Source organism: Enoplosus armatus, chromosome 14 (genome assembly GCF_043641665.1).
Source record: "Enoplosus armatus isolate fEnoArm2 chromosome 14, fEnoArm2.hap1, whole genome shotgun sequence".
In the NCBI taxonomy this organism is placed as follows: domain Eukaryota; kingdom Metazoa; phylum Chordata; class Actinopteri; order Centrarchiformes; family Enoplosidae; genus Enoplosus; species Enoplosus armatus.
In genome coordinates, this window is record NC_092193.1 from 5,090,590 (window position 1) to 5,102,569 (window position 11,980).

At 42.2% G+C, this 11,980-nt stretch overlaps 1 protein-coding gene across 1 annotated transcript; it reads right to left on the minus strand.

Moving 5' to 3' along the window:
* Positions 1 to 425: 425 nt before the first annotated feature.
* Positions 426 to 10,956, minus strand: arhgap30 (Rho GTPase activating protein 30). The gene is given in 15 exon segments (XM_070918724.1): positions 426 to 1,263; positions 1,266 to 1,451; positions 1,497 to 2,730; positions 3,328 to 3,941; positions 4,108 to 4,316; positions 5,011 to 5,784; positions 6,031 to 6,102; positions 6,360 to 6,457; positions 6,802 to 6,976; positions 7,122 to 7,240; positions 7,567 to 7,674; positions 8,109 to 8,191; positions 8,764 to 8,908; positions 9,009 to 9,111; positions 10,869 to 10,956. Coding segments are annotated over 15 exon segments (4,047 nt in total). The 3' UTR covers positions 426 to 1,224.
* Between the last annotated feature and the right edge of the window lie 1,024 nt (positions 10,957 to 11,980).

Below are 11,980 nucleotides of genomic sequence, written 5' to 3' on the forward strand. Positions count from 1 at the left end.
AAACAAATACAATTTTATATATATATACATTTTTGTACCCACTGCACCTACTTCAAAGCAGAAAAGAATAAAAGTCTATTTTCAAGATAAATTAGTGGTGTTTCGCATGGAAAGGAAAAAACCTTAAAAAATGGTCAACTTGCCATTAACCTGCTCTAATTCATACGAGCAAATTCTCAAACCAAAAACCAAACGCCAGTGTATTCAAAGTGTAAATTAGTATATATTTGCATTTAATGTCAGTAATTTGTTAATATAATAATGCAATGTGTCTTCGTGTCTTAACTCTGTCACTCTTGTTCTGTATGTGATACTTGTTCCAATAAAGTTTAAATAGATAAACATGAACAACAAAGTTGAGTTGACAATATAATAATAATAATAATAATAATAATAATAACAATATAAAACATAATGAGACATCATATTGGAAACATCCTTTTATTCACATAAACAAAAAATAAAATTTTGCAGACATATATATTTATCATAAATGATACATTCCATTCATCATCCTTGCTCTTTCAAATCTACCATTTAACTATATACTTGCCAACCATTTATTTATACATATACTGCATACATACATATACTTTATATAACTACAAAGTATTGTATCATTAGACTATGGTGGGAGTGAGCTGGATTTAAACCTAACCTTTTAACTTTTGATAAAAAAGTTTTAAACTAGCTGGATAATTTGTTTTACAGAGTATAGAAGCTATGAGAGTTCTGGGTTGAATAGACATCCGTTTATTCAGATGGAGTGTCAAATATTTAATTCTCAACATGTTTCAGCAGCACTTCACCTTTAATTCCACCTGTGTATTTGCTTTCAGTTTCAGGTTTATTTAAATTAATAGCAGGTTTTGCAGTATTAGTTTATTATCAACCTGATGTGGTGTCCTGGTGATCTAGGGGTTTGAGATGCTGACCGTGTAACTGCATCGTCCGTGGTTGGAGTTCGATCGGGGACCTTTGTGGCATATCGTCCCCCATCTCATTTCCTGTCAGCTCTCTACGGTTCTCTGTCTAATAAAGAGGAACAATCCTCCTTCAAAAACCACTGGTAGTTTAGTTTCCTGGCTGCACATCAAGTTTGCGCATGACAGAAAAACCTCCTAAACATAATACAGCCCTCCGTGCTACATGTAGAAAAATAGTTTGTACAGTGAAATCAGTTTAAATCAATATACAGACAAAAAAGAAACCCTTCACTGTACTTCACTTCCCCAATCCCTCTGCCTCTCCTTCTCCTTCTCGCACCCCTTCTCTTTTTCTCGCCTCATGGTTGCTATGGCAACAGCCTCATCAAAACACATGCTGAGGGGACTGTTTCTGTTTGTGGCACTCTCATCGCCATCCCTCCTCCTTTCCCTCTCTTTCTCCCCTCCCCTGAGCGTTGGCTTGTCCTTCTTCCCCCTGCCCTCGTCCTCGCCGTCCCCGTCTTTCTCCCCCTGTTCTCCTGCACCAACTTTGTCCTGCTCTGTCTGGACCTTCCCTCTGTCGGCGTCTCTCCTCTCTCTTTGCTGCTGCTGCTGTCGGAGGGTCAGGGCGGTGATTTTGCAGTGCTGCGGCTTCGGAGGCACGACCGGCACCGCTTTTACTTGGTAAACTTTCGGATGTTTGGAGACGACCAGCTTCCTTCCCACTCCTCCTTGGCTGCTGTCGCTTTCCTCACACTTTCTGCCCTCTGTCAGTTCCTTCACATCAGACCTGACGTCTTTTAGTTGCTTATCTACACTTGGTGGTGTTCTACGTTGCTCATCAGATCTCTCTTTGTCATTGTTCTCTTTTTCTTTGGAAACCGCTTCTTCTCTGTCATGATGCTGTGCTTCGTCACTGATGGCGTGCTTCCCTTGAATTGCTTCATCTACTTCACTTGTATTTGGTAAGTTTGTCTCTTTTTCTTCAAACTCTTGCTGCATCTCCGGGCCTGTGAGCTTTTCTTCACTTGTCTCCATTGATTCCTCCACTACCTCTATTCTAATTTCTGTCTCGTTTGTCCCTCCTTCGTCAACTTCCACCATTTTCTCTCCTGAAACCGTTGCTATTTGCTCTTCCTCCTCTTCAACTTTGACATCTTCGATCGTATCTCCCTCCCCAGCAACACTCTCTCTTGCGCCCCTCTTCTCAGTCAGCTTACTTTCCTCATCCTCTATCACTTCACATATGACGTCCTCAAGTTCATCCCACATTTCACTGCTTGTCCTAAAAATTGCACCATCCTGCTCTTTGCCACCCCCCTGCATCTTTCCTTTGTGCTCTTCGTCAGCTATCACTTCATTGCCTTCCTCAGTGGTTGCTTCCCACATGTTCTCATCACTTTCTTTTATTTCCAGAATCATTTCTTCATATATGTCCTCTATCTCTTTGTATTCCTTCCCGTCCTCTCCCTCATCACTGTCTCTCTCTGTTGAATCCCCTCTAACACAGGTTCTGGGTTGTTCTGTTGCCATTACAGAAAGGTCTCTGGACTCCTCCGGTGGAACGACAGCAGTTTCTCTCTGCGTGGCCCAAGAAGCCGCATGACAAGGTGGATAATCACTGTGAGGATTATCAGCCACTTCCTTCTCCTCCTCGACAGTCAAGTCAGCCATTGTGCTTGATTCATCATCGCTTGGCGGTGGAAACTCAGCGCAGGAGAGCGTCGATGCCTCCGAAGCGAGAGGTTGTTCTTTGTCACTTTGAGTATCTTCCGTGACACTGCGATCTTTGTCTGTCGTTTTGCTGCAGATGGATGATAGAAACATTTAAGACGTTTATACGACTTATAAGACTTCAGACAAGTTACAAGATTAAGTGTCGGTGCAGTTTTGATTATATAATAATGTATGCTGTTTGTTTCATTTATGTGATTTTGGAAAAAGAATTTTGATCTTTTTGCATAATATTCTTTACTGGCTTGACTTTATTTATGCCACTATTTGTTGAATTGTTGCATAATTATATGATCTTTCAAATTTTGTTAATGGCTCAATTTCTTCATTGTATAAAGGGGATAGTGGCATGCACTTTCTGATACTACCAGTGGATTATGAATTTAACTTGGAAGGAGAAAGTGTAAAGAATGTGTTTTTTATCTTTAAAAAGTTTTAAAAAGCCTTAAAAAGCTTTCAATAGTCACTTGGGTGCAGCACAACAAGCTGTAAACACAACCTGACATAAAGTTGTTATGGCAAACTTAGCAAACAGTTGCCTATTTACACATCCAGCTGAAAAAAGCAGCTTTAAAGGTGCATTCTGTGATAAATACTTGTTGAGAACAGGTTTGTTAGACATATTGTGTTATGTATTCAAATGTCAAATAATCTGAATGGGTTTCACCTTTGCCTTTTGTTTTCCAGTTGGTCTCTTCCCTGGTGAACTTCTTCTTCTTCCTCTTCCTCCTTTTCTTCCAGTCCATTTTTATCTTCTACATCTTTCGCTTCTACCTGCTCCTGATCTCCAGCTGTTGATTCTTTACATGCAGAAAAGTCGAGGTTCAGCAGCTGGCCTTCTCTTTCCTCACAGCTCTGTAATTGATGTGAAGGAACTCCATCCAGAGTGCAACTGTCTTGTGTATCAGCGTCTAGTTCCAACCGGGTCAAATTGTTTAAAAAGAAATCAGATGGAAGGCTTTTAACAAACATGGAGTTATCGTCCTCACTGCTGTAATCATTATAATCACTGTCGTCCTCTGCAACGTCTTCTTCAGAGCAGGACTCCTCTGGTCCGTGGACAGGTGAGGTCATGTAAGGCAAGCTGAGGGATTTAGTGTGTCGGCTGTGTATGTCGAGGCTGAGCGGTCTATGTGGATTCAACTCTGTCTGACTCTGGGTGTGTGTTTCAGGGTCTGGTTGTGTCTGTAGCTCCGCTGGATGGTGGGGAGGCTGAGCTTGCTCCATAACTTCATACTCATCGTCCGAGTGACCAGGAGGTTCAACGGAGAACTCGTTCACCTAACAAGTAAAGAGAAACAGGAAGTGAAAAAGGAGTGCAAGGGACAGATGTTTCTATTTTTCTCCTCTGCATTCTTTTACTCCAAAGAAAACGTGTTGAGAAATATTTCCCACCTTCAGATACTGTTCAAAAATCATCTGCACAGATAAACAACACAACACACACCTGGTAGGGGACGCTGCAGTCCATATGGTCCAGGACGCTGCAGTCCATTTGGTCCAGGAAATCAAAGTTATCTTGAACGTAGCCAGACAGCCCGTGGTCGTCCTCCTCCACCTCAGTTGAGTTGAGGATGTCAGACGCATCAAACACAGAGACGTCAACCCGCTGAGTCGCCTCTGGCTGGAAATCAGCTTGCTTCACCCCTTTCATGTCTGTAAATGAAGCACGGGCTAAGATTAGAGGTGGTCTTACATTATTTACATCCATGTGGTGTACAATAAATGCAACAGGATGAGCTCAAATTTCAAGACTGCTTGCTGCAGTGATGTACAGGTGTACTCCAGGACCCTGTGACATCACTGTTGGGTGTGGTTACAGGTGCAACGAATCACACACCCATCAGTGATGTTGGGTATAGTCAGAGGTGAAACAGGCTTGGTGTTAAGTCACAGCCTCTTTTCTTGTTAGACTTTATAACCAATCAAAGCCTCGGTTATAAAGTGAGTCTACTGGTTGATCAAAACAAGCAATTTAAAGATGTCGTCTTGGGACATGTGATGGACATCTTTTACTATTTTTGGGACATTTCATGGAGAAAATTGAACGTGAAGCAATGTCTACATGTGGCCCCTCATGGCAGGTTATGTCCTTGTTGAGAGCCATGAGCAGTTTAACAGTATTTTCCTCTCAAATAGTTGCATTTGGATTTTTTTTAACAGCCCTGAAGCGGTGAATGTGTCCAGTATTTAGTCATAAATTTGTGTATCAAACATGATTGTATCAGATTTACCCCCGACCCCAAGGATGAGAATCACTAGAATAAATGATTATAATGAAAATAATCATAAATGAAAGCCCTAGTATTTACAATAAAGGAGATCATGGTTATAAAACAGGTTAAATTACCCATGTATTCATCATCGACAGCATCTTCATCATTTTCTTCCTCAGTGTTGGAGGTCAGGCTTTTGGCTCGTTGCTCTCTGGACACACCTTGACCTCCCATCACCTCCTCTGGCATCCGTTTACGTTCTTCTCCGACTTCTTCCTCCTTCTCCTCCTCTTTCTTTCCTTCACCTTCTTCCTCCCCACCATCACCTGCCCCTGTATTCCCTTCGGCATCCATGACTCCTTCCCTCTCCGTCACTTTCCCACTGTGACTCTCCTCCTCTTCCTCAACTTTTCTGCCTTCTTCCACCTTCCTTTCCATTGCTCTGCTTTCCTTCCTCTCCACCTTCTCTCCTCCCTCCTTACCTTCCACCCTATCGCCTCCATCCTTATCCCTGCCACGATGGATGACCCTGTCGGCCCCGCCCCCTTGCAGCACCCCTAACGCCAGGTTAGAGGTTATATGCAGGGGCACAGTAACCATGGTGGGCCCCGTGATGTGCATGGCTGCCCTTCGGCCTACTTTAGTGGAGAGTCCTGGGGATCTGGACTGGATAGTCTCATTGCCTGTGACTCCTGAGCCTTCAGGGTCAAGGGCAGTGTAGGTGCCCTGGGTCCCTGCACCCCCGCTTACTAACCCAGTTCCCCTGCGGTAGGTCACTGCATATTCACTGCCACCTATCCCACCGGTGGATGACGTGACCTCCGAGCCAGACTTGGGGGAGGGGATGACGAGGGGAGACGTTGTGGGGATGCTGGTGGAAGGAGGGTGCTGGGCAGTACGCCTGGAACCTGGAAAAAACAGACAGGCAAGACCAGGGTCTAAGTGTAACTGGTTTTATAACAGTTTAATAAGTATGACTGTGAATCTCTTCACAAAAAACTGTTTCAGACATCTTCAGGCAAACAACTATTTTGTTTTAAAGGGTCAGTACACACAAAAAATATTTATCAGTTTCTTCTATTGTAAATTATTTATGGTATTTATAATTATCGTTCTGACAAAATCAGTTGGGAAATGTGTGACAAGAACAGCACCTTCATTTGGGTAGGCCTGGGTGCTGAGGGAATCCATGCTTCTCGCTGGTCTCAAAGCAGGCCTGTCTTTCTCTGAAACAAAGAACTATTTATTTAAGGCAAAATATATAATAATACATGCTGTGCTGTGAAAATAAAGAAACGAAGTACACAGGTTGGTTTTAAGTCGTCATCATTTTCACCAAACCATCCGGTTATGAATCAACAATTCTTAACCCTAACTTCGACATCACCAGAGGCCATATTCCTGTAAGAAAGTGCCAGTTATGATCATCAATTATGGGATAGGAGCAATTACCAGGATTAATAACCATCATGAGGTTTCGTACCTTTGGCTGAGTGTTTGTGCCTCCGTCGTGGGTCGGGGAATCGTCCTCCGATGTTGAAGATGGACATCCACTTCCTGCCTTTGAGAGATCCTTTCCTCCTGAACGAGACACACAGACAGAACAACCGAATTCAGCCAAGAAGACTCAAGAACCTCTTTTCTAAGATTAAATCATGGCAGCAAACACTGTGAGCATTATTTCGCCACAAAAATATAGTACACTTAAATTAGGCCTAACATGAGATAAAGTCCTCTAAATGGCTGCTTGATAAATGGGTAAACATAGTGTCATGTAGTGGAGTGACACTTTGATAAATCTGTTTTTTACTCAGACTTACAGAGGATGTTCCCGCTGATAATTATTGACCTTTGACCTCCGTATGAAAAACTTCCCCACCAGCCAGATCAGACCATTCAGACAGATAAATAAATGGTCCACTCACTTGTCAGTGCCTTCGATGATAGCGTGGTAGGGCCTTATGGCTAGAGGACCGTCTCCTGGACTGATATTACCAAAGTTGGGGAAAGGCTGAGTGGGAGCGGATTTGAAGAGCCCTTCCTCCTGACAGGACGCTGCTGTCGGGGAGGGGAGGGACTTCCTTCTCTCGTGTGATACACCTGAATACGGCAGAAGTAAGTCAGTGATACAATGTGGGTCTGGTGTGCTCGTAGCCTGGTTCTCTGATTTGTTCAGCATTTCATACAGAATAAATGAAGTAAAACAAAATGGCAGTTCTGTCTTATTATCGGGCTCGTGTGTTACCTTGTTCAGGAAACAGCTGAGGGACGTGTGTGAGGATGAACTCCACCACGATGGACTGAACCCTGACCTCCATGAAGGCTGCTGTACCGTTAAACCCAGACGCCTCAATGTCCTTCGACCTTAACATACAGATTGATTGAGTGATTGATTGATTGTTAGGAGGAAGAATAGAAGAAATTTAATTTATGTTGGAGGGAAAGAAGCAAGGATGAACACGAGTAAGTGAATAAAAGGACAGATGAATGAAAGAATGAATGAATGCTGGAAAAAATTAAAGAGGGTGAAACAAGAAGGGAAGGGTTGAAAAAAATGAAAGGAATGGGAAAATGAAGAAAGAAAACATCTAATAATTTATAATAGCATCAAACAAAATTGAAAGGCACTCAAAGGCACTTCACCAGAGATGGACAACACATATTGATGTATGTAACTGTTTTTAGCAAACCTGAGCAGATTGGGGGCCCAGACGATGGCCAAGTTCCTGGAGTGCATGTTGGTCTCTGAGGAATATGATGCCATTCTGACAAGATGGCGCATCAGAAACTCGAGAGTCCTAATGGACAGAAAGTGAAGAGTTAAAGAGATTTCAACTGGAGCACAAGTCGGTGAGTGAAAAGCAAAGTAAAAGAAGTGTGAAATTATTTATTTTTATGTTAATGACCATGCTAAATACTTTAACAACCAAAACTATACCATGCAGGGTTTCTCAGGACAAAATCTGCTACCTGAAGTGGCAGAGCCCTAAAATCTATATATACAGGAAGCTGACAAACATGTGGATGTAGATGCCTCATTTTTCCTCAATAGTGTGAACTGAAAAAACTAACCCTGAAGTAACATAATGTAACACTGGATGGAGGAGTACTCACTGGATGATATAACCACAGAGAAAACAGACTGTCCCCTGCTTCCTCAAGGCAGAAAAGACATTATATAGGCTTAGTTGGGAAACCTGCATGAGATCGGTAAAGAGAGGCACTCTTGTACCTGTAATGTGGTGTTGGTAGTTCTTTCAGCACATCTCTGATCTTTACCAGCCGGTCCTCCTCCAGCTGGATGGCCACAGCCTCCTGTAACATAGATGTGTGTTTGAATCAATATGTTCGTTATTACGTTTCAGAGGGAAATATTGTACTTTTTACTCCACTACATTTATTTGACACTTATAGTTAGTTATTAGTTACTTTTTTACATAAAAGGAAACATGCATATATAATATAATGCTGTACTAATTAATCAATTAATTAAAGGTAAAGTAAATAATTCTTTCATTGCACATAGAGAGCTGTTGTAAACACCAGGACCATACTTCTCTATGTTCACCTTATATGGTAAGACCTTCTTTGCAGGTGAGGCACTTTATCAGAATCAGAAATACTTTATTGATCCCCGGGGGGGAAACTGTACAAAATACAAAACTCCACCAGCATGTTTGGAGAGGGCGCAACTTAAGTTAGATAAAGGAATAAAGGAGAAAAGTAAGAAAAAATAAGAAAACAAACAGGAGTGACTGTAACAGGCTGCATGCGCACTAGACACCAATATCCTAACCCCTGTGATGAGTCCAATACATAACAATGCAAGAGGGGGGAAATGGCGTGAAATGTGTGTGTATGTGTGTGTGTGTGTCTGAGCTACTCACAGCAAACTTGTCATACAGCTGGTACGTGAGCAGAGGGTTGGGCAGCTCTCTGAAATAAGCTTTACACAAAGAGCTGACACAGTGGATGTCCTGCAGGTACAGATCCTTGTTCAGATCTGGACTCCCGTCGCCCTCGAACTCACCCCTGGTTGTATGCACACATAGATTCACTTTAGAGTATTTCAACACAATACACAAACCAGATTGGTGGAGTATACACACACACAGACACACACACAACTTACCTCAGTTTCTGTATGTTGGACGATACTCCGGACAGCCTGTAGATACCATCCACGATTCCATGTTTCTCAACAAACTCACTGCAGCATCGCAAGACCAGAGGAACTGTGGGAAACAGCGACTCAAATTAATGAAACGAATGATAACATATAATTAATGTGCTTAACATTATGTATGAATATACACATTCAGGTTTTATGTATTTTGTCAAGTAGACCTTATATGTTTTGTTTAGGACACATTATTTATAATAATATAATATTATTTATTCTACATGGACACCTGAGGAAGACTAGTCTAGTGAGATAGCTGTGAGGAGGTACAAAAGATCGGCCCAAACTGAAATATCTCAACAATTATTTAATGCCCCCCACCCACATACAACTACAAAAAGGAGGGGGGGGGTAGCCTACTTAAAATATCTTTCAAGTAGGCTATATAATGAAATATATATATATTTCATTGTATAAAACCAACAGCACAGAACAATCGACTGTATGATTAAACTAGATAGTAAACGTAATACATGCAGGAAGTTTGTGTAAAACTAACAATTTGTGAATAGATATTTATCAGACAAATCTTTGTCCGTATTATGATTTTCTTCATACATACGTTTTAATAGTCCAAGCAGCCTGGCTTTATAATAAATAAAGACATAAACTTCTAAAGTAACCCTTAAATTTAGTTGTCTTCTCCACAGAAATTAATTCAATGCATGTATATTATATTTATATATATAAAAATCCTTACACCCTTAAAATCAAGAGGGCTTTTCGACCCCCCCATGGAGATTTGGCGACCCCTGATAGGGATCGAGACCCCCAGGTTGGGAACCACTGATTTAATGGATTGCTGTGAAAATACAGACATTCATGGTCCACAGAGGATGAATCCTAAAGACTTTGGTGATCCTTGCCATGACGTTCCTATTTGTGGTCATGAGTGAAATATCTCAACAGCTATTGGATGGATCGGTACAGACATTCATCCTCTGACGTTTCATCTAGCGCCATCATCAGGTCAACATCACCAAATACCCAAAATGTAATGACGTCCCCATCAGCCTCAGCTGTACTTTGCATTTATTGCTAATTAGAAAATGTTAGCATGCTAAGATGCTAAACTATGATTGTGAACATGGTTAACATCAAAGTGTTAGTATTGTCATAAAGAGCATGTTAGCATGCTGACATTAGCATTCATCTGAAAGCAGTGTTCGGTACAGCCTCACAGAGCTGCTAAAATGGCTGTAGACTCACAAACTCCACTCTCAAGGGATCTGAAATGGCAGGATGGACTATTGAGTACAACATGGACTCCTGAAATGAATAAAATAAATTGGTAGAATGTACTCACAAGCCTCAGTATATAAAGAGTTACTCTTTCGAGCATTTGAGTAGACCAGGTGTGGTTAATGCTGTGTGGTTTGAGTCACAGCAAAGAAATAACTGAACATATGCTTTATAATAAAAAAAGGTCATAGGCAAGTCTTTCCTTCACTTCACATCCTTCTGAAAAGTATCACCACAAAAATGATGATGCTGTCAAAAAGTTGTCAACCATCTTCCCTGTTGAATGACTCTTTTACCAGCTGCAGGGTGACCTGTTAGAGGACGTCGTTTGTGGTTTTGTAATATTCACAAAAACACGTCGGGTAACATTTTTGTTTTACAAGATCAATGAGGACATCTGTCCATACGCACATTGTTATATTATATTGTATGGTTAGACAACTCTGCTGTTTCTGGTGAGGTTACATGCACATGTATTGCTATTTATCTGTACAGCATGTGTGTTTGGTGTGTGTTGTAATGCCAGTCATGAAGAAAATGGCTACAGGAATAAGTCTGTTCACTTACTCTCTTGAGTGGAGGCGGTCAGGTGCTCCAGCAGATCACATCCAAACACCTTCTCTTTGTTCCCTCCTCTTCTCCGAACTCTCCGCATCTCTTCCTTTCTGCTGTTTTCACCTCACATTCAGAACCGGCCCGAGCTGCTCCGCTTGTCACCGTCAGGCTGACTGACTGTCTGTCTGTCTGTCTGTCTGTCTGCGTGGCTGCTGGATGTGTGGACCAACCCGGTTAATGTGACACTGGCTTTGTAGAGGCGCTGCACATTTCACAGATTTGACAGTGCTGCTTCTGTTTCCTTTGCTTCAGTGCATGTTGTTGGGTGCAGGTTGTTTCCTCTGTAAGCTACGTTGCATTTGGAGTTTGTGTGTAAAAGCTGGAGTGTTAGGACATACTTTGGTTTATCTTCCACCCTGCAAAAACAGAAATAACAAAAGTTCCTTTGTGCAAACTCCAGCTTCGCGTTGCAGACAACAATCTCCCCCAAAATCAAACAACAAATTTCACTGAATGTTCAGCGTGCAAATGTGGCTCTCCACTTCCCCCTGATGCACTCAATTTATTTTCGAATGAAAGGCCACACCCTTGCCTCTGTACTTCTCCTATTTAGTGAAGTGAGCCTCTGAATGTTTCACTCCAATCACACCATAATATCGCTCTGGGCTGGTGGACCCACTTAAACCTCCAGTCTCAGCTCCAGCCTGAGGACCGTGTTCATTACAGGCCCGGTCTGTCCTTCCTGCCCGCATGTCATAGCCATTGCAGCCCCCTTTTTCACTGCAGCGGAAGTCGAGCACAGTTAAAGCCTGTACATATAGCCTCATACAGACATTCAAACTCTCTCCCCACCCCCTCCATCTTCCTGACACCTGCCACCTCTCTCCTTGTCTCCACCATCTCTCCCTATCTGCCCACTTTTTAGGAAAGAGAAACGTGAGGAAATAAACAAGTTAAAAGGCGAATACGAGTGTTCTTACCTTCACTCTGCATCGGCACACAAGTAGCAGCATAAAGTGATGACGCAAGAAACCACTAAACTTCCCCTGTTAACTTCCTGAGTGTCTCTCCTTCTCTTGTGCTTTCTCTCTGTATGTGGCCCACAGTTTCTCCACCTCCGCCGA